General features: G+C 40.7%; 1 protein-coding gene and 1 long non-coding RNA gene across 5 annotated transcripts in view; one reads left to right on the top strand and one right to left on the bottom strand.

Annotated features, from left to right (window-relative positions):
• lrp5 (low density lipoprotein receptor-related protein 5) overlaps positions 1-12,116 on the top strand; it is a 101,976-nt gene extending 89,860 nt beyond the window's left edge. For both annotated transcript variants that reach the window (XM_037106972.1, XM_037106973.1), the window contains 8 exons: positions 832-1,041; positions 1,149-1,274; positions 2,605-2,841; positions 5,237-5,347; positions 5,443-5,682; positions 5,774-5,916; positions 6,037-6,134; positions 8,678-12,116. In XM_037106972.1, coding sequence (XP_036962867.1) covers positions 832-1,041; positions 1,149-1,274; positions 2,605-2,841; positions 5,237-5,347; positions 5,443-5,682; positions 5,774-5,916; positions 6,037-6,134; positions 8,678-9,002 — 1,490 coding nt within the window. In that variant the 3' untranslated portion in view covers positions 9,003-12,116. The remainder of the gene's footprint in view (positions 1-831; positions 1,042-1,148; positions 1,275-2,604; positions 2,842-5,236; positions 5,348-5,442; positions 5,683-5,773; positions 5,917-6,036; positions 6,135-8,677) is intronic.
• Positions 12,117-14,712: 2,596 nt separating this feature from the next.
• LOC119024558 lies at positions 14,713-21,827 on the bottom strand. 3 transcript variants are annotated; one of them, XR_005076500.1, is made up of 5 exons: positions 21,250-21,827; positions 20,242-20,383; positions 19,934-20,038; positions 19,101-19,346; positions 14,713-16,537 (listed from the first exon to the last, which is right to left on the bottom strand). It is a non-coding gene; the product is annotated as an uncharacterized LOC119024558 (long non-coding RNA). The 3 variants fall into 3 exon arrangements; XR_005076501.1 differs by lacking the exon at positions 21,250-21,827 and adding an exon at positions 20,528-21,033 and having other exon boundaries at positions 19,894-20,038; XR_005076499.1 differs by lacking the exon at positions 21,250-21,827 and adding an exon at positions 20,528-21,033.
• Between the last annotated feature and the right edge of the window lie 1,498 nt (positions 21,828-23,325).

Below are 23,325 nucleotides of genomic sequence, written 5' to 3'. Positions count from 1 at the left end.
GCTTTGTGGGTGAGGAGGAGGAGCTTGAAGTTAATTTGATGTGGGACTGGGAGCCAGTGTAAGTTTTGCAGAACAGGGGTGATGTGTTTGTGGGAACGGGTGTGGGTGAGTGCATGGATGAGAGTTTGGGGGACAGAGAAGGGGTGTAATGGACGAAGGCGAAAGATTTTCTTGAGGTGAAAGAAAGCAGTTTGGGTGAGGCAGCTGATGTGATGTTCAAAAGAGAGGTTATTGTCGAAGATGATACCAAGGTTATGGATGAACGGGAAGGGTGACAGGGTGGTGTTATAAATGCTGAGGGAGAAGTTCTGGGTAGATGTGGCGAGGGATTTTTGGCCAGTGAGTATGGGGGGGGGGGGGGGGGGGGGGTCCATCATAATACACGACACTAAGCACAAGCAGAGTTTTTGAGTTTCAGAGTTTCTTTAACATGTTTGTGTGTTTGTTACCTTGTTTTTGTTTTGTTACCTAGCATTCGTCTTGCTTGTTACTGCTGTCTCTGTTAACATTAGTCTCTGTGTGAAGGCATTTTGACATACGAGATTAGATTGTAAATTATGGGAGACAAGAAATGCAGTTCTTGAATGAATCAAATTATGGTTGTCAAGTAGTGAAGAGATTTGTGAAATTTGCAAACCTCCTTATGTCTGATCTTTTTCAGATTTAAATGTATCATCTAAAGATTTATGTAAAAAAAAAAAAAAATGCCAGTCGAGTTAACTAGTTTTTGGTAAAGGTGTCATTTTCTTGAGTCTGTGGCATTTGATGGATGGATGGATGGATGGATGGATGGATGGATGGATGTTTATGACACTACTAAATCTCCCCCAGGAGCCAATCGCATTGTCCTCCAGGATTCCAACATTCTTCAGCCAATGGGGCTGACAGTTCTTGGAGATTATCTGTACTGGATTGACCGGCAGCAACAGATGATAGAAAGGGTAGACAAACTGACCGGAGATGGACGCACGCGTATACAGGGACGGATATCATACCTGACCTCCATCCATGCTGTGGAAGAGATGGAACCACAGGAGTTTGGTATGGACTTCTATTACTGACATTTACATATGTAGCTTATTGCAGCAGGAGATAGCTGTTTGTGTGTGCCTTTTTTAGTACTGTCTAAGACTGTTTCCTTTCTCTAGCATCCCACCCTTGTTCCCGTGACAATGGGGGCTGTTCACACATCTGCATTGCTAAGGGTGACGGCACACCCCGATGCTCCTGCCCCATGCACCTGGTGTTACTGCAGGACCTGCTGCACTGTGGAGGTGAACAACAAACTAAATCAAGAGGATTCTGGTGCAGTCAGACAGAAAGTTATTTGTATGTGGTGTGGTGAGACACATCAGATATGAACTGACCCCTGCTTTGCTTCAACTAGTATTGTTAAGATCAGAATCAGAATCAGAATTCCTTCATTGTCCCACAAACGAAGACATTTCTTTGCCACAGCAGCCAATGGACAGTTATTTTACAAAAAACAATAATAATAGTAAAAAATAAACAATATGATAAGAGGTAAGAAATAGAATAGTCTTGTGTATACATACACAACATAATATCGTACAATATGAACATGTAATTATAAACAGTGTGGCAGAGTATTGTCATTTACAAATAATAAATATGGGTATTAAAAAACTGTCCAGATAGTGCAAACCAAAAATGAGAAGTGAGTTGTTTATAGAGTTGTATTGCAGATTGAGGTCTACTGGGAGCAGTGCTGATTGTACAGTCTGACAGCAGCAGGAAGGAAGGACCTGTGATACCTCTCCTTCACACACTTGGTGTATCAGTCTATCACTGAAGGAGCTGTCCAGTGACAGTGACCTGCAGGGTCTTCACCAGCAGAGATGACAGCTTATCCATCATCCTGCTCTCTCCTACCACCTGCACTGAGTCAAGCTGGCCTTCTTGATAAGTTTATCAAGTCTCCTCCTGTCTGCTGCTGAGATGCTGCTGCTCCAGCAGACTACTCCATAGAAAATGGCCGATGCCACCAAAGAGTCATAGAAAGAGGTCAGGAGGTCCCCCTACACTCCAAAAGGCCTGAGCCTCCTCAGCAAACGGAGTCTGCTATTACCTTTCTTGTATGTAAAGATATTGGAATTCATAACTGAAATACCTTAAAAAATATCAATATGCAATTCCATTGTGCGTTACCTCAGGGAAAAACGTAAACAACACTGAATGCATAACATTTTATTATCTTGTACCTTCTGTTCTGATGGGTCAGCGCAATAGCATTTAAGTTAATTTATCATTGGGCATGTGTCAAGTATTTTGATAATGCTAAAATTACTATTGAAACTGTTCAAATATTCATAAGCGATATATTTATATATTCTTGTTTTATAACTACATGTTGAAATAATACATGCGGCAGAGAAGAAATATGCTGTCTTTGCTAACACCGCAGGAGGAAACTTTGCCAGGTGGATTTCAGTCTGCTCACGACGGCTATGATCTCTGTTCATATGTTTAATTAGCGATGAATGTTAAATTTTTCTCTGCTTGTCCCTCCTTGTCGGTTTCTTCTCTTCCTCTTCTCCTCCACACTGTGAACATACTGTATGTTGCATTTTCCTCCTATCTCAGAGCCTCCCACGTGCTCCACAGAGCAGTTCACCTGCTCCACAGGGGAGATAGACTGTATTCCTATGGCCTGGCGCTGTGATGGCTTCCCTGAGTGTGATGACAGCAGTGATGAGGAGAACTGCCCTGTCTGCTCAGCCTTCCAGTTCCAGTGTGATAAAGGAGGCTGCATTGATGCCCAAAGGCGCTGCAATGGTGAACCCGACTGTGCTGATCACTCTGATGAGCAGGACTGTGAAAGTAGGTTTAAACTAACTCATGTACTATAGCCTTGAACACACTGAAACAGTAAATATTAATTCATCTTATATGAAGCATCTAGCAGCTACATTATCCACTTAGTAAGTTGTGGGTCTAATAGATAGAAATGAGGTTTAAAATGCAGTCAAGTGTTCCTTGAAACACTGATTATCTCGACACTTATCTTGAGACAATAGATTATCTCGACCAAACTTTCACCGCTGATGTGTCTAATATTACATATTACATACATAGTCTATTTTCTGTACATAGTTTTATCTGTGATGCACCACCACACTTTTACCATTCTTACCACAGAATTAAATTAGATGATATGAATGTATAAGACATATGAAATCAATTGGGCGAATCGAGAAAAATGCTTCACTGGCCAAAAGGTCAGAATCCAGAAATTATTCTAGTTTTGTTGACATGCACCATATCAGTTCAACCATTTACTCAATATATTTCATGATTAAATAATATATGCTACCATAGCGAGCGTAGGATATCCTCCGAACATGAAATCTGTGACTCTCATGCTAAGACAATACCACTATGGATATTAAAATATTTGGAATATTCGGGCAATAATACCCTGGATTCTTGAGGTTTTGTGCAGTGCTTCCTCTGTCAGATGTCAGAAAAGCCTTCCACAATACATTCAAAGTTTAAGGTGATTTATTTGTCATTATACAACACAGGGTTGTGTGACAAAATTAAAGTTTGTACACTTAAGTCTGCACAAATAGAACAGATTTACAGTTATTTATATAGATGTACACATGAACACGTAGAGCATATTTTGAATTTTTGACAGGGTGAATGTAAACAGCAGCAACTAGAGGCGGATGATAGTATGGACAGCATCCTCACATTAAAATTTTGTCATCCGGTAAACACTGTCCATCGACTTTGACTCTGTGTGAGCACCAAACATCAATGATATTAACACAGAGTCCACCTCTCCTCATCCCACTGTAGTCCTGCCTAGAGTGCAACAGCTTGATCTGAGATGTTATAGAGACGGGTCTCTATAAAGATTTGGTCTAACAACCTTAAATCCAAGATGGATTAGCACAACTCTTTTTTGGATTTTCCCTTCCCCCTTTTTGGGGCCTTGGGCTAGTCAGGCTGGATGGTTCAAAGAAGCTACAAGCAGTGATTGTCTCAAAGTGTGGTGCTTTTAAACTAAAATCTTTGCTGTCTTCTCCAATGCTGATGATTACATTTCTGTCATAGCAGTTAAAAAAGTGAAATGTAGCAAAATATGAAGGCACTACCGTTTGCTGCATCTACATCCTCATAATTTATTTATTTATTTATTTTATTAATTTATAAGCATAATAAACATGTGGTTCCCTTGTTGGCTTAATTTTTATACATTTTTGGAAACTATTATTTTAATAATTTACTTCATACTCTGTGGCACAGTGTGTCACACTATTACTGTACAGCAAAAAGGATCCTGGGTTCTAATCCCCTTTGGGTGGGGCCTTTCTGTTTGGACTTTGCATGTTCTCCTCATGTATGCATGGGTTTCCTCTAGGTTCTACAGTTTCTGCCACCAACTCTCCCATTAATTCTCCCGTCAGTGCCTTTTACTGGAGTTGGTCCTTAGGGGCCATACAGAGAGACAGTTTCACTACTATTATTGTATGTGATGAATACATTGATTGTTTAAAATGGTGGACAGAGCCATTGCATCGTCCCCCACAGATTTTCTAAAGAGCCAGAATGAAGCTCAAAGTGGGTGGTACTGCCCGTTGTCATCTTAGCAGTGCCAGAGCCTAATTAGTTGAACAAGCCCACCTGTCTGCAAGACACCGAGCAACAACTGACACACTCATCAGATACTCCATTCTTTCTTTTATCCTGTGGTGTCTTCTCCTTTCCCCATTTCTTCATTAGATAAGTAGCTAAAGTAGCCTTAGGTACATTTCCCCTCCATTGAGCAGTCCATTTAGAGCATTACTGTACAATCCAGTGTATTTCGTCACCTCCGTGACTCATTATGTTAAGTGAGGCTGAACTGTTGATGCTAACAGAGTCACTCATTAATCCAAAACATGGCTGCCTCTCCCTCCACTCCGTATGTCCCCTTCAGTCCAATCAACCAACACCACAAACTTGGCCAAGCAATCAAGTTCAGTGACTGAAATTAGCTGAGGTGCTGCTGTAAAGCTGAGCATTTTAACATGGGCTCTTATGCAGATTGACTCTCCTTCAGAGCTGCAGTTTTTGGTACTTCCGCATTGACTTCAATTCTCAAACAGAGTTGACAAATATGTGCAAAGCAATTTTTAATCAAAAAAGGATCTTTCTCTAACATGTTGCGATCAAAACCCTTATCATAATTTCAAAACTGACAGGGATGTTTCTTGCTCTCCTCCAGCCATCTGTCCCCCTAACCAGTTCCGCTGTGGTGACAACCAGTGTATCACCAAGAAACAACAGTGTGACAGTTACTCTGACTGTCCAGATGGATCAGATGAGCTTGCCTGCGGTAAAAACATTGAAATACTCTTGTACACATGTATGGTCTCTAGTTAATTACTTGTTTTACTTGTCACTGACTGTTCTTTTCCTTTTCCTTTTTAGAGTATGTGTCTCCTCCCTCCAGTGGCATCCCTAATACTGGGCCTAACACCATCGGCCCAGTCATTGCCATCATCCTGCTTGTCTTTGTGATTGGGGGAGCTTATTTTGTCTGCCAGCGTGTGGTGTGTCGACGCTACAAGGGTCCCAGTGGGACTTTTCCTCATGAGTATATCAGTGGTACGCCCCATGTGCCTCTCAATTTTATCGCCCCCAGCAGCTCACAGCATGGTACCTTCCAAGGTGAGACCAAACATAGAGTAGCATTGGTGTATCCTTAAATGAACTTGCTGATGTGTAACAGGAATTATAAAATGTGAATTTCTGTTAACAGGTATTTCCTGTGGAAAGTCCATGATGAGCTCAGTCAGCCTGATGGGCAGCAGCAGCAGTGGGGCTCCTCTCTATGACAGGAACCATGTGACTGGAGCCTCATCTAGCAGCTCATCATCTACCAAGGGAGCCTTCTACCCTCAGGTCAACACACACACACACACATACACACACACATACACACACACACACACACACACACACACACACAGTCCTGCTGTATCCTCTCCACAGTCAGATAACACAGATCTTTTTTGTTTGTAGATCCTGAACCCTCCTCCATCCCCGGCTACTGATCGCTCTCTCTACAACACAGAAGTCTTCTACTCATCCAACAGTCCATCCACCACCAGATCATACAGGTAATACACAATCACATAGTCTGGAAACACAGACAGATGCACCATGTTGATTTCACAACCAAGTCTTTGGCAAAAATGCAGCTGGCTTGGATCCATTGTTAGTGTACCATTGGGCTTTGTCGCTTTTATTACTCCATCAGGTGGCAGTCCAGCTGGGGTGCCACTGAGCATGCACGCTCGAGACTTCCATCTACCGAGTCGGCTAACTTACGGTTTAGCGTTGAGCTAACTTGAATTGGGAATGTAATTGGGCGGCTCTTCTAGACCCTCAGAATTGCCCAAATTCTGATAGTAAAATGAGTAATTTGGGGGGGTTGTGAGTCTTTTATTGCCGTTTTACAGATGCATCTTTCATAATGTTAGCCTGTGTGAAAAATTCCCCAGTGCATCATGTGACAATGTAATTACTTGAATTGGCCACAACAAAAACTGCAACTCTTTGTGGGGGCTTGATCTCAACGATGAGGCCAGCCGTCGGGCTAAAAACCAAACCACCATCCACTGTATTGGTGTATATAACATCATACTATTCACTGACAGGTGTGCTGTCTAGAGTGAGAATGGGACGAGTAGCTTCAAAAATAAAAAATCAATATGCGACTGCCAATGCTGACAATGTGGTGGACTACAACATATAAATTAATGTATGGAAAACACTGAGAATACATGAAGCTGTGTGATGTTGTGGATTAAGATTATTTTAACAATTAAAAGAGGGTAGGTTTGTGGACACTAATGTATGTGACTTATTATTTAGACAACGCATTGGGTAAATTTCATGATCATTACTATTACTATTACTAATTATTATTTAGTTGGTATTGTTTAGGGAAAGCAAAATGAGGAAAAAGGATGTTAAGCAGTTATATTCTGCTGTCATGAAAACTAGTAATTTGCCTGGAATCTAGATGTGATGTAAACAAGCATGTGCAGAAATAGTATAAATGGACTGTAAAAGGTGACATGAGAAACAAGTTTGAGATCTCTCTCAGATTCAGTATGGAATAGCTTCTATTAAACACCGCTATATTTGAAGTATTAGATTCACTAAAATAAGTAGGGGTGTCATGATTCTTCAAATCCTCAATTCGATTTAATTTTTGATTCTAAGGTCACGATTCGATTCAATTCTGGATTTTTACATTTATTTTTTTTAAAGCACAGGTTGCTATGCAATTTTTGGAATAGACTTTTATGCATTGTTAGCAATGCACCACGCTACATTGTCAAATTTAAAACATTTATTAACAACATAATGTAACAATAACTTATATCTTCAGTCAGTTGGAAACTTAAACAAAATAACCTGCCATCTAGTTTCTGCAGAGCTTGTAAACTGGCTTTTTTGTCGACAGTGTGAACATTGTCAATATACCTCACAGGAAATCCAAAATACTTCCACACCTGCGACTTCAGTGAAAGAGGAGGGGGTTCAAGTTCTGTCTATGGGCCTCCTGTTGCCATTATTGTAAGAGTGGCGTAGGGAGCGTGCGTACCTGTGGACTGTGAATGAATGGGAGAGAAAAGGGAACTGAAATGAGTAGCAGTAGTAACGATGGCAATAAGTGTACAATATAGTCTGCAGTTTGGCTTCGGCTCCTCCTGATACAGAAAAGCTCCCTGTTATTATTTCCTGACCAGCTTAAAACGTGAAAGTGATTCATCCCTAAGGTAAACATGAACTTCGGCCCTGGAGGAAATCATCTCCCCTGTTCTTACCGACCGCGGTCCAGGCGCCGAACAGGAATGGTGTAACTGGTTGACTGGTTGTACCTAATAGCTACTGGCTTAGCTAGTAGCTAAGTTAGAGGAGGTTGACTCGCAACACTTAAACACGTGTGGGTTTTTTCCACTACCACGCAAGCCGACCGGAGATGACATGGAGGTGTGACAGCATTGACAACTCCATTTTTTAATTCGATGCTCGAGACTTAATTGTGACTTAATTTCGGTCGATTTCGATTTAAAATTGCAAATGTGACACCCTTATTGCTTTGTGGTAAAAATGCAGCCAAAACAACAGGACTAAGCTAATGATAAAAAATAAGATTTAAGTACAAGTATACAAAAATACACATCACTGAACAACAATAGAATATACAGTAATATATAGTAGTATGTAAAGTAATACCCGGGTTTTTCTTTTTAGTGTGTGGTTTACAGAGGACTTACTGATAGATAGATAGATAGATAGATAGATAGATAGATAGATAGATAGATAGATAGATAGATAGATAGATAGATAGATAGATACTTTATTGATCCCGGAGGAAATTCAAGCATCCAGTAGCAATAACAAACATTGAACATACATTTAACATACATGCAATATCAAAGAAACGGTAGAAATAAAAATGTGGAATAAAAATGTTATAAAAATGTTTTGTACAACTGTAACTATTTACACAAAGTGTACTGCTGTTGAGGAGGATCTCTTTTTGATTCCACAGCTTGTCATTAGTGATGACAGGACAGAGATCAAAACTAAATGTATTGAAATACCTGAACCCTGATCTGAACTAACTCCGTCTCCTCCACGTCAGACCATACCATCCAGTCCGAGGTGCTGCACCACCCACTACACCCTGCAGCACTGATGTCTGCGACAGTGACTACACCCCTCACCATCCGCCGTCTGGCCTGGCATCATCGACGGGCCGTTGGAAGGCCGCAGGCCATGGCAGCCATGGCAAACACAACAAGTACTACATGGACCTTAACTCAGACTCGGACCCCTATCCTCCACCCCCTACCCCCCGCTCCCAGTACCTGTCAGCTGAGGAGAGCTGCCCTCCGTCCCCTTCAACTGAGCGCTCCTACTTCCACCTGTGCCCCCCTCCTCCTTCGCCCTGCACCGACTCCTCGTGACCCTCCAACAGCCCAGGAGCCCTGTGAGGAAGGAATGGATGAAGTCCACTTGCAACACGAACTGGTCATGTCTGGCCGACGTTAACAGGGAAAGAACTCATGTGCCAACTTCCAGCCCTGACCAGTTCACACATGCTGCTTTATATCAGCTGGTCAGCCTCATGTGCATTACTTAATGTCCCTACATCCCACAATGAACATTTTATCATTCCAGTCATCCTGGAGCTCTCAGGATGAGCATCACCTGATCAGTTATATGTCTTCCACATATCCTACTCTAACATTTACTCCCTTGTGCCGGGTTGAAGTTTAGAGGCATTGCCTGCCTTGTTGCTGGGCATGGAAAGGAGACAAATACAGCCACCAGCTCCCTCTTGAATTGTCATTCCAACAAATGAAGACAACTTCCTTTACTGGGCCACTTCTTAATCACAAAATTTTGAGAATTCCATTTTTCCAAGTATAAGCCTATTATCCCCCTCGCATGCTGCACCTGCCCTGTCTTAAATCCTTCAGCATGTGCTCGCTGAGAGAGTTACCAGTTGACATTGGTGTTGTGTGAAAACCAATATCCAGTGCCACAAATCATTCATTAGGATTAAAGCCAAGATATGGACAAGACCATTCGTCTTCTCCTTCCTCACAGCATTCAGACTAGTGGCAGGACTGTACATAGTGTTAAAATAATATGAACAAAAATAAATCAGAGAAGAAATTATTTTACTATTTTATTCACGTTGGCTGATCCACCGCTCCACAGAAAGCAAAGCTGAGTGGATGCATGAAAGAGTGAATATATGGACGGATGAATGATTACACAGCTATGTTCATGAGAATATGTGAATGTTTCGCTTGATGTTAGAAATTAGATAATTTACGGATGATGACTGAATGAATTTGTAGAATTATGAATGAATGAATGAGTGGATGGATGGATACAATAGGGCCAAGATCAAAGTGTGAAATCTGTTGTACATTGTTTTGAGATTGTTTCCCTTACATTTCACGTTGAGAATTCTTTGTAGCTGAACAAAGGGCCTCCAGAGTGGCCGAGCTTTCCCCAGTCAACACAGAGACAAAGACAAATCTGCCCTGTGTCCTTTCTTTATCCCATGAAATCCCTGTCACATCAACATACCAAATGAATACCAATATGTAAAATTTGTGTACATATAGTATATGTAATGAAGTCAATGAGTTGAGAGAAGTGAATTCTTTTCATTGTGAATCTGAACCTCTTCCATCACATGTACCCTCATCATCCCGTTTACCAAAAGTATGTTTGCTGCTATTGTGTACATATACTATAACATTTACTATGACACTACACAGAAAGCCCCAAATTACTACTTTCATACTGACAGTAGATCATGAAGCTATTATACAGTTAATAACAAATTATTCTTATAGCGACTTTTGTTATTCGTATTTCTGTTTGTGTGTAGATCATTATGTATGTTTTTATGTTGGCCGCCATTTGGTTTAAAGGAGTGTTTTTGTGGAGTAAAGTGAAATCAATGTGACGGGTTGAAGAGTTCCTGCTAATACAGTTTATTCAGAGCTGCTCCAGAAATCAACTGAAGTTCATAGTATGCTTGAGATGAATCTTGCCAGATCTATCTCCAAGAACTGTCTTTTGTGTGGTTTTAAAGTGTTGTCTCCAACAACAACCCTGATTCCAAAATAGTTGTGGAATTGTAAAAGTAGAAATAAACCACAATATAATTATTTGCTCATCCCTGACATGATATATAGCAAATGAAAACAGAACAATGACATTATATTTTACCTCATCAACTTAATTAATTTCAAACCAGTTGGGATAGGAGCTCTGTTGCCAACTGGTCTGAAAGTTGTGGCATGCTCCAGAAACACCTGTTTGGGACATTCCATGGTAAACAGGTTCATTGTTGACAGGTGATAGTATCATGGTTGGGTATGAAAGGGCCATCCTCAAAAGGATCTCAACTTTTTGAACTCAGGATTATAATTCCACACCTACACAGCAATCACTCTGTAGGGTGAGCTTGAAATTATGTTTTAGCCACTGTTTGCCAGGCTGTCAAACGCTTGGTTCAAAGCATCTTAAGGTGTATAGTTGCTCATAATTTCCATGGTGAACCTCACCTTTGTTCTTCAGATACAGGTCTCTCCTAACCTACTAGCTGAGGGGCACCAAGATTTTAATGAGAGGATGACCTTTGCTTTTATCAAACAACACCATGTTTTAGTTTGAAATGATCCCCCTTCAGATATTTAGAATATCAGAACAATTAGAATGTTTGTTCAGTCCAAACCTTTTGGATCATAGAGTGCAGTAAACGTTACAGCCTTCAGATTGTTTTTTAATATCTGTAACGGTGCAGCATATTTTCCTTGGTATTTTTACCACCTCAGAGGTCTGTTTTGATAAAACCCCACTTATTCTCTACTGTTGATACTATTGTACTTTGAGTTTCTGGGCTTCAAAAAAACATTATAAATATTATGATCACATGACATAGCAACAAAAGGTGAAAGACATTTTATACACTTGCAAAAAAAAGAAAATCTTATTATTTACCTGTAAAATAAACATTGTCCTCAAACACAGAGAATGTTCTGGTTAAAGAGATAACAGGTCAAATATATCTTGTTGACTGTGCATTCCAGTCCTCAAGAATAAATGAGTGTGTCTCTTTTAGAACAATCAGTGATGGCAATTGTGCCTAGAAGAGGTTCATCAGCACTGGAGAACATCACAGTCTCCTAATAGGGAAGTATACCAGCACTTTTGAAGTTGGGAACTTTTGTAACTTGCAGTGAGCTTGTTGCTGTTTCCTGATTAATCAATTTCCTGTCACATGATACTGCAGCAGATCTCTGGTTACTGGTTGGAATTGGATTTCCCGATAACACCTGAAGCAGCGTCTATATGTGTCAGTGGGAACTCTGAGCAACACAAGTCATTTTGATGAGGGGCTGTAAGCCCTGCCTCAAACCACTGTTTCCATGCAGCTCCTTTAAAACCCTGTATTTGTTGTCTCAGCTAAAAATGCTTTGTGTTATTTACACTTGCAACTTTTTTTTTATATCAAAAGCATTTTTATATAATAAAGGTTCTATTTTAAGGAACTGTGTTGTGTCTGTGTTAGCTGAGTAGAAGGGTCTGTGAATTCTGAGGTTTTCTTGTTTCCTGGTCAAAGCAGTATATTAGTTTACTGAGCTCTAGTAGAAGTGGTTATAAAATGAGTAGTAATCAGAGTAAAGTGAGATCTAGTGTAAGTAACTTGTATTTTTACCACCAATCCATACGAAGTAGAGTTTTAATAAAAATAGGCCTGTTCACTGTAGATATTTGACTAGTCTTTTCAAGAAAATAAAGGTGGAACTTATAACATTAATGATGGTAAGCAATGGCTGTATACCAGCATGCACAATACCGGAAATTGCATGCCTAAAACTTAATGGAGCTCATCTGTCCTTTTCCTGCTAAATGTAGGAGGAGAGAAGTCATTGTGGTTTTGTCTAATGACAATATCTCCAAGTTTGAAAGCAAGCCGTCATAAGGAGTAAAGTAAATGAAGTGAAGAGAAAGAAGTGACTATTTATTCTTTGATGTCTGTGTTATATTTCCTGACAGTAATGTCTAGGTCTAGGACATTTGGAAGAACCTTTGCAGTTCTCAGCTGCTCCAGCAGTTGTGGCAAACTGTAACTGAATGTGACATACACAGACTTTTACTTCATGAGTAAACACTGTGCATAGATTTACTGGGCATGCAGTGGACCAATATGTTCACCAAAAATGGATCAACAATATTATAATAGTTATTATAAATTATTTTTCAATGTAATCTTAGTTATGATATAAACCAGTCAATAATATTACATTTTGACCCTCTATGAGTGACCTGTCATTGGTATTTTGTTTCACATCCATATAATCTGAAGTACCTAGAAAAAACAAATGTATTTTTAATTTTTCACCCACGCAACTGGTCATTAGATCATTACCCAACTCCCCAGATGTTGATTAACACAAGTTAATCACCCAATATCAGTCTCTCTGAAAAAGTACAGAGTAAGTTGCACATAAAATAAATGCAGACACATTATGAGCCTTTTGGCTTTCCACATCCATAAACACTCTTGACACAACCCCAACCAATTTCCTATAGGTGCTAACAGCATATGCTAAAACAAGACAGTTTCATTCCACATGCCATTAGATGAACAGTTAACATCAGAAAAAGTCAGACACTATATGTTTTCTGTTGTAGTTTAGATACTCTTTTTTTAAATAAACATTTGGTTTACATATCAACAAATATTTGTTATATGTAGGGTTAGGGTTAGGGGTTAGGGTTGACGTGTATACATGCATACATTGTACATATCAATGAACTTGATCTGTAGGCTGTAAGGCAGCGTGCCATTCACCATTTGGTGACATAATCACAATTTGGTATCCTAAAGCCAATACTAATTACTCCTGTATTCTTGTTTAGAATTTACAGATTTTCACAATTACAGAATTTATATAAATATAAGCCCTTTTAATATACTCACACTTACTAGCCAGCTAGATGTTTTTGCTTCTGGTTTTAGCTGTTTTTCCATTTCGAGGTTGATGGAGAGCAACAACAAGTTACCATCGCCTGTCTTGTATGAGTACATATGGCTTAATCGATTGAAATCATTGTAAATGTGAAAACAAACGAATTGAAACACTGCAAGAAACTGCAGCGCACGTCCGGGATGCTGACCCTGGACCTCTCGCACCCAAAGCGAGAGTGATACACCTGGATCAAGGAGCCGGTTAGAACACAGCAGCGAGTTTTACCTGTCACTACGAAATCTTCACACAGCACAACTTGATATTACTCCTGAAGGAGTGGTGCCATCTACTGGCGAATAAAGGTAACTACACTATTTTGAGTTTCTCATAATTGCTGTCCTGTTCAAATGTTTAGTAGGAGGGGGCTTCTTCATCTATTTACCGATACCATCACTTAAGTTAACTGCAGAATCGTCTACACTGTGCTCATTATAGGCTGATCCTACAACTGCAAAATATCAGGCATACACAAACAATACTTTAAATTGGAAAGGTATCTTCAGAAGCAAGTACTCCTGTTTGTCTTTTGTGGAGTAAATGTGCCAAAAGTGATTATACCTTTACCACTCTCTGAATATAAAGTCTGTATTCAATTCATTGTTGTTCCTGGTTAAATTTGGCCATAATATGTGAGGGGCCTTCACTGAACCTTATACAGGAGAAAATGGCCATTGGCTGGATCTGAAGCTTCCATGGCATAGCCCTGCACTTTGTAGTGTATACAAATAATTTGCCTCTCCTTGGAAGTAGGCTAATAATTGCCACTATGTAAGCGAGTAAAACTCAGTGTCATGTGTGTTCCCTTGGTGCATGAAGTCTTATTCTCACAGAATCACTACAATCGATGTATAATTACCATACCATACAATTTTATTATTAATTATTACCTCATACAGTGTGATGCAGTTGACTCCTTGTGGATTCTGTGAGAGCAAGCTCAGCCACAGAGCCAGAGAGGGAGACAAAACCAGCCAATGTTTGTGGGGCTCTTAACAGAGCTGCCATTGTTCTGGGTCAGGGTGGCCACACTCTATTTTAGCATGGATGACCACAGATGCTAGTTTGATTAGGAAGAAGGAAAAGAAGCAATGATGGAATGATGCCTGGCAGGTGTTATTATTATTTTTTTTATTATTAGGGACAAAAAGTACACAGCACAGTACAGAAATACAAGTGTTACCCTATTGTTTTTTTTCTTTTTTCTTTTAACATATCAGGAACAATGAACATTGTCTTAAATAAAAATAAAAGTAAACAAAATGTTAAATATTCTATAGTTTAAGGATGAAGACTTTACAGTTGCCAATAGACAGAGGGGGTCAAGCGCCTCCATAATTTTCTTTATTACAACTGGGGCTGCCATGCCCGAATAATATCAAGCTTGCTTTAACACTTTTTTACATCAAGGAGAGCCATCTGTTGATGTATGGCGTTGTGCCCCTCTCTCTCTCTTTTCAGCCTTATTTCAACTGATATAGAACTTCCAGCAGAGGTTAAAAACAACCCAATCCTGGTTAGCACACTCATTGGCCGCAGAGATTTTTCATAAGGCTTCAACCTTTAATTAAGAATAAAGCTTTCCCTCCAGGCGTAGGAATGGGTATTTTTTGGTGACTGGTATTCAAAAGAACTAAGATTTGTTTCTGACTTATTCAAACATGGTAATTTCATGTCATTTGAAAACATTCAGAATAAGTACAAAATACCACAACACATTTTTTTGTTTTTCTCCAAGCGAGACATTTTGTAAAATCATGCATTACGGTCCCAAATGATCAACCAATTTTAAGTCCTGTTGAGAGCTTCCTTCTTAATTTTACTTTAACTGCCTGCAATGTTAAGAAATTCATTTTTTCTTTTCTGTGGAAAATTAGTCTCTGTTAATGCTGATAGAGCCAGGGAGCTATGGGAAAGGGACTTAGGGGTTGAGTTAAAGGCAAAGGTGTGGTCAGATGCTTTTGTATGTAATAGACTCTGAGAGAGTGAATATAGAATATAGACAGAGTGCAGCACACTCCTCAATTTCTACATCAAATTAACCCTCAGATTCCCCCATTTGTGTGAAGCGTAAAAAAAAAGTAGGGACCTACTACCACTGTATTTGGCAATGTTCATTAATTTCCAGATATTGGAAAAATATAGCTAAGGAGCTTAGCTCAATTTTTCACAAAACAGTTCCATTAGATCCAGTATTGTTTATTCTGAGTATACCTACAGAATGGCTCTCTTTGTCCATTGGACAGCAGACTTTATTGTGTAAAACTTTGCTTCCAGCAAGGCGATGTATTCTGTCCCAGTGGATCCAGGAGAGGCCTCCCTCTGTGCTATTTTAAAAGGTAACAGCAGCGTTTATTATAAAATATGGCAGCCACTCCTTGATCATCTTTCCAGTGATCTATTGCAGAAAGGGCGTCCACACCTTGTCTTCACAAATAATTTATACTGTTAAATTTCTTCTTTTAACATGACCCTAAGGCAAAAAACAATGTGTATGATCCAAATGTGTGATGATATAATCCATGTATATTATTACTCCTTTGTAATTTGGCAAGATATGTGCTGTGTTTGTTTTGTTCTGTTAATGCAAAATGCAAAATTCATTAAAATATTAAAAATAAATAAATAAAAAGAAGATCAGGTGGGCTCTCTCGACCAGCAGTTCCTTCAGAGCACAAAGGTCTCCATCAGCAGTTTAGACACATATTCGGGATGGACACCAAGATTGAGTCCTCCTCCAGGACACTGATGACACGATATTCTGGCGGTGCGACCTTGACTCCAATCCTCACACTTATCTTCCAATTTGACCATTTCTTGAGTGAGGTACTCCACTTTGTTTTGGAGGGTTAAAATATCATCTGGAGGATGGATCCATTTTGAAAGCAAACAGCTCAGTCTTAATGAAAGAAAGGTTCTCACCCAGGTCTGCCTTGGGCCTGTTGACAAATCCAGCACATTTCATTTGACTTTTATTGCATATACACTCAGATGCATATATGCACCCATATCCCAATATCCTTAGTAGTGTAGATTTGCTAGTTAAAGACATTATGAGCATGATAATAAACCAAGTAAATAGTACAGAGTAAACATAATAAATTTGATGCAATTAGTATCAAGAAGGTCTCAGTTATACACTGGTGAAAAGACTCCAGGAGTACAAGATTTCAGGTTGCAGACATCCCCCACTGCCCCTTGACATTCAACCACCTCCCCCACCTGACATGCAGCCCCCCTGCTCAAATCTTTCCCTCTCCACTATCCAAGTGAGAAACAAACTGAGGAAGATAAAGGCAAAGAAGGTTATGGGTAGAGATGGGATCAGCTCCAGGCTCCTCAAGTCCTGTGCAGACCAGCTGTGCAGGATTGTGGAATACATCTTCAACATAAGACCAAAGCCACTGCTGTGGAAAACCACCTGCGTACCAAGGATCCCTCACCTAAATGACTTTAACAGCAACAGACCATTTGCTCTAACTTCACACCTGATGAAAACCTTGGCGCAGTTGGTCCTTGTCCATCTCCGCCCTCTTATGGGTCCTGTTTGTCTATCAACCTGGCATCGGAGTGGACGACTATGAGGATCATGGTCTTTGATTTCTCCAGTGCTTTCAACACCATATAACCTGCACTTCTGGGGGTGGACCAACGCCTCATGTCCTGGATCCTCAACTACCCTACCAACCTGCCACAGTTTGTGAGCACTCGGGACTGTGTGTCGGACACACCCTGTACACTGCAGATATCTCCCACCAATCATCCCACCGCCATTTACAAAAGTTTTCTGATGACTCTGCTGTCATCAGCCTCATCAGGGACCAGGACGACAGAGCCTACAGTAAAACTACTTAAGGGGATGTTGTAAACTGCTGAAAGTAGAACCATCGCCCGCTCAATGCGGGGAAGTCCAAAGAGCTGGTGGTGGATTTCCGCAGACACAGACAACCCTGCACGGAGGTGAACATCCTGGGAACGGACATTGAAATGCTGACATCTTACAAGTACCTGGGAGTAAACCTGAACAATAAACTGGACTGGACTGATCACACTGCAGCAACATACATGAAAGGTCAGAGCAGACTCCATCAGCTGAGGAGGATCGGGTCCTTCGGAGTGCAGGGGGCACTATTGACAACTCTCTATGACTCTGTGTTGGAATCAGCCATTTTCTATGGAGAAGTCTGCTGGAGCAGAAGCATCTCAGCAGCAGGAAGGAAGAGACTTGACTTATCAAGGCCAGCTCCACCCTGGGATGCCCTCTTGACTCAGTGCAGGTGGTGGAAGAGAGCAGGTTGATGGATAAGCTGTCACTGCTGCTGGTGAGGGAGTCCCGCCCCCTGCAGGACACTATCACAGCACTGGGCAACTACTTCCGTGGTAGACTGATGCACACCAAGTGTGTCCCACAAAATTAACAACCTAGAGAACAGAAGCCTCCACATCAACTTACAGTTTGCTGGTTTCCCAGAGGGATGTGAGGATCAGGACCATCCCACAGCACCTGCATTATCACCTGGATTATCCCGATGGGGTTGAGATTGACAATGTTCATCAGCAGGCATCGACCAGATGGCGATCTTCCACCACAAGCCATCTTGCCAGTACAAGTAAGGCAGGGAGATGGACATGGAATGGCCACCACATAATAGTCTCTCTGCACTATTCCAGACCACTGAGACTCACTCCAAATTCAACCAGTGCAAGCAGTTGCTGCATGAATGGCGGAACAAGCTTTCACTCATGTATCCTGCTGTCCTGGTGATTAAAACATTCAACGACCAGAAGAAAAGGAACAGTTTCATCTACTCTCTCCCCACAACTAGCGGCTCTACATCAACAATCCAACCAATGCGGGTAAGGTCTCATTCTCTGAATGTAGCTGCCATCATAATATGTTAATTTCTCAGAATTGGCTTGTTTTTCTGTTTCTTCTCTGTTTAAATTAGGGAAATGTTATAAATGATCCTAATCTCACTCAAATACTATAAATGGCCCTTACTGCAACACAGCTGCTCTTGAAGGTTGTAGCCGTCATTAAAACACAGACGTGAGTGAATGTAGCACTGCTTAAGGGCTTGGCAAAAATATTTGAAGAAGGGGACAAGGCTCTATGCATGCTGGAGGCTCTTAGTTCCATTCCAGCTCTAAGACTTCAGGGAGATGTACTGTTAACAGACCCTGGGGAGATAAACAGTGCATTCAGTGATTTTTACATCAAGCTCTATTCATCTGAGTCCCACACTGACAAGCAGTGATTGACACATTTCTGAATACCCTCGGCCTTCCCACCCAGTCAGGGGATCAGGTGGCTCTTGATCAGCCAATAACTGAAGTAGCTGAAGTCATTCGTAATCTCCCGTCCGGTAAATGCCCCAGGTCCTGACGGCTTCACAGCCGAGTTTTATAAAGGCCTATGTAGATAAGCTTTCCCCATTACTTCTTGATATGTAAAGTGAGGCTGCAGACATAATAACAACAATAGATTCAATTTATTTTTACCCAGGGACACTTGACAAAGTGGAACAAACAAGAACGTCTGTCAGTCAACACGGAGGGAACAGCCGCACTGTGTCAACATCACTTTTAGAACCGCAGGGAATAGCACCTTCCGTCAAAGCAAACTTGCATCTGTAGGCCCCGTGCAGACAGTGGGGGTGATGCAGGAGACCCAGAGATCCAATCCCAGCGAGGGAGCCTGGGGTGAAGTGACAGCTTAGGCCCAACTTGTAAAGACAACTTGGAATTCTTCTTTCAACAGAAAAAAAAAAAAAGCACTGATCAAGTCATGGATCAAGAATCAAGAATGATACTCATGCCAGCGTCCTCTCGCATCCAGGTAGACATGGGTAGCTACCTCCCTCTTTGTCTGATGCTGTCATTTCCTTGATAATAAAAAAGACAAGGACCCCCTTGACTGCAAAACCTACAGGCCTAGCAGCCTTATTGGATATATGAGAGTAAAATTCAATCCTCTCAGGCTGACTCAGTAAGTGATTACTACACAGATACATGCAGACCAAGTGGGCGTCATACGCTGTCCTAGCTCGGCTGATAACTTAGGATGTCTAATTAATATAATGTGTGTTAGGGTGGGGGTGTATTTCTATGACCTAATCGCAGACACACAGGAGGCAGGACTGGGGGAACAAAAAGTGAAAATTAAAAATACACAGCTGAAATACAAAAACCAGGTGTACTAGACAAACCAAAAATGAGTCACAAGGACCAAAAACAAAGTCACAATTAAAAAGTTTAGACAGAGTGCAACAGAAAAGCAAAGGTCAAATCATACCAGAAATAAGAAACCAAAATAGTTCCAACGGGATACCAACCGGAGGCACAAGGAAACACTGGAGGAAACACTGAAGCAGAATGCTGGGTGACAACATGGCGAAAGGCAGACCAAGATGGAGTAAGAGGGAACATCACAGAACGATCTGACAAAGAGAGAACAAAGACTAAATACACAGCCACACTAACGAGGGGATCAGGAACAGGTGGAGTGAGGAGGGAAAAGGACAGGTGAGGTAATGAATGGAAAAACACTGAGAGGGAAAAACACACTGGAGAAACTGAAAAGCAAGTGACACATAAGGAGAATATTATCAATATAAAAGAAAGACAAGAACAAGACACTGACTCGTAATGATGTGGGCCTCAGGTAGTAAACAGTCCCCTGCAGCTGCTCTCTCCTCTGTCTCCTCTGAACTCTCTGAGACATCACCTTGTCATAGGTGTCTCCAAGTGTACAGATGCCTTTCTCAGCTACTGAACTGTATTGACTGTAAAAGTGCATTGGAATCCACAATTAATGCAAATTCACTACTATAAAATATAAATATACTATATACTATGGAAACTAAATTTGAAGTATACAGTGTAAGCAAGGTCAAAACCAAGGTCAGAGTAAAAATGATGGTAGCAACCTTTTGCAGAAGAAGAGGAAAACTCTCCAGTGAATGTTGTCCAGCTGGCAGACAGGTGCTGAGGGGTGAACAGAGGCAGGGAAGAGGTGGAGACCAGCACTACAACTTCTACAATCTCTTTTTGTTTTTTCTTTCGCCTTTCGCCTCTCTGTGTGCCTGCCGCTCTGTAATTACACCAGCTGCCTGCGACCTGTGGGTGTTTTTTCTCTCTCTCTATTTCTACCTCCGCTCTCACCTTTGTTTTAGATCCCTCTCTTCTACTGAAATTCTTTTAATGTTCCCTCTCCTTCCTCTCCTCCCTCACTGCTGTTCCTTCCCCTGCACCTGCCACACCTATGGGCCTACACTGACTGCAGCTTGACTTAAATGGGTTATCCTCAATGTGTGCAATCATTCAACTCACTGTGTGTCAGTATTAGCTAGAGGTGTTGGAAAGTTAATACAATTCTGTGTTGGAGCAAACTGCCCAGTACAGAGACAATAGCAAGAAGCTTGGGAGGCTATTTAGACTTGCTTGTGCTGGCTGGTTAGCCATTATCTCACTAATTAAGAAACTATGTGAGTGGTCAATACATCACTACACTTCTAGAACCAAATATTTGTCCAGGACATGTGGATTAATTCTGGTAATGAAATTTGTAGAGATTTAATTAAAAGCAGATTTAAGAAACTTCCTTTTTTCTATTTGTTTTTTCTATGTATAGTCAGAAAGAAAATCCTACCTTTTAGACAATACCTCAGACAGAGTCATGAGCCCCTTTTGTCCAGCTTGTTCAGCGGGAATTGATGCGGCGTCATCTGCATAGCCATTCTGTAGAAAACATACAAATATGAAATGGGTCTTCAGTGTTGTTCCGCCTTTGTGCAAAATCAACGTCTTTGTGAATAGTGTGAGATGGCAGGACGGGACCCATGATCTTGTGTCACATCTCTATCACTCTTGGATCACCTGAATGGTATCAAAAATAACACTCTGGAGCATCATAAAGCAATGCTGGTGTATTGATGGGTCCTCTTCAAGATTTATAATTAAGTGAATTTCCATTAGTGTAGGATCTCAGTTCAATAAGGGCTACTGGCTGAGGCTGTGTTATAAGGTCTCAGGGAGGAGGGCTTGACTTGTATTCAGTCGAAGCAGGGAGGATAAAGGGAGATGTTTCCCATGTGAATTGGGACATATGGAGACAAGTATCTGAAACTCATCATTATGGCTTTGAAAGGTTGATGGGACAGAGGATTCCTGGACACTCTCACTCTCATGTCTTGCTTCTCAAGGACAGCAGGTAAAGCAGACAGCTGTGTACGGACAACAAGTTTCCAAACAAAAGGTGTCAATCTGCAGGATAGGAAAGGGCAAATACAACTTCAGTTAAAATTAGAATGGCAGCCAGGTGTACAATACTCTATGGACCAAAAATGTTTGTTTTGTTTTTGTTTCTGATTTTTGTGTTACTCCTAAGGATCAAAAGCCAAGAGCCCCTGTTAATACTGTCTGAGGCATATTAAAGTTTGTGTTACCTTTTGTTACTGCTTCAGATGTTCAAGAGTATTCAGTTCAGAAGCATTCAGCTTTATCTTGACATATATTTCTAAAAGGGAGAGGTACTGACTGAAGTTAATACAATTTCCGGTATAATACACGTGAGCAAACAGGGAATTTTTTGTGTCACAGCAGCCAAGAGGGGGAAGGTTCTGACATACCTTAAACATAACAAAGCGGATATTGCTTTCATTAAAGAGACTCACTTTAGGGGAGAAGAGGCAGCCAAACTGAAGTGGGGATGTGTGGGCCATATCTTTCATAGCTCCTACTGAAGCAAGAGGAGTTTGCATTCTTATAAACAAAAAGCTGAGTTTTGTTCTGGTCAAGGAATTGAAACATGATGAAGGACAAATGGTTTGTATAGAGGCAGTTAAATATATAGAGGCAGGATAAATTATCCCAGGATATATTCAAATTTCAATTTTGGCTACAGGAAATGTATAATAAAAAGGCTGAATATGTATTTTTTAGGCTCAGAACAACTTTTTATGAAGAGGGCGAGTAAACAAGCAAGTTACTTAGCAGGAAACTTAAACAACAGAGCTCCCTCAATGTTATACCAGGGAAATAACTTGGTGTCATCTAGCAAAGAAATAAATGAGGTCCTATAATAATTTTATAGGAAATTATACACATTGCAGGTCAGCCAAAATCAAAGAGAAATGTGTCATTTGTTTCTCTAATATTACTCTACCTAAATTTTCTGCTGAACATGTGAAATTACTGGATAGTCCAATAACAGAGATGGAGATCAAGGTGGCAGCATCACTCATGAATATAAGGAAAGTGTCAACGGATTCCCTGCAGAATACTATAAACATTATATAGACATACTATTACTATTACTACTACTATAGACAACTATTTGAAGTGTATAACTGATGTTGGGTTCTGTCCCCCCATCGTTTGATGAGGTTCTAATATCAGTGATTCCTAAAAAAAGACAAGGATACTACAGAACCCTCTAATTATAGACCTATAAGCTTATTAAATGTGGACTGAAAAGGGTTAGGGCCCTACGTCTAGAGAGAGCCCTGCTTAAAGGTCCCATATTATACTGATTGTCATCAATTTAACACAGCTGTCAGAGGTCCAACAGCTCTGTATTCGATATGCATTACCCCAAACCCATCCATGGTCCCATATCTATACAGCTGTCTAAAAGTCACTCTACAGAACTCTATTCAGAGCCGTCTGTTTCTGTGCCTGCATCTTTAAATGCTAATGAGCTTCATCTGTCAACGCCTACTTGGAG

The sequence above is a fragment of the Acanthopagrus latus genome, chromosome 8 (genome assembly GCF_904848185.1).
Source record: "Acanthopagrus latus isolate v.2019 chromosome 8, fAcaLat1.1, whole genome shotgun sequence".
NCBI classification, from domain to species: Eukaryota; Metazoa; Chordata; class Actinopteri; order Spariformes; family Sparidae; genus Acanthopagrus; species Acanthopagrus latus.
The sequence above is the reverse complement of the archived record's forward strand: the minus strand, read 5'-3'. Positions and strand labels throughout refer to the sequence as shown.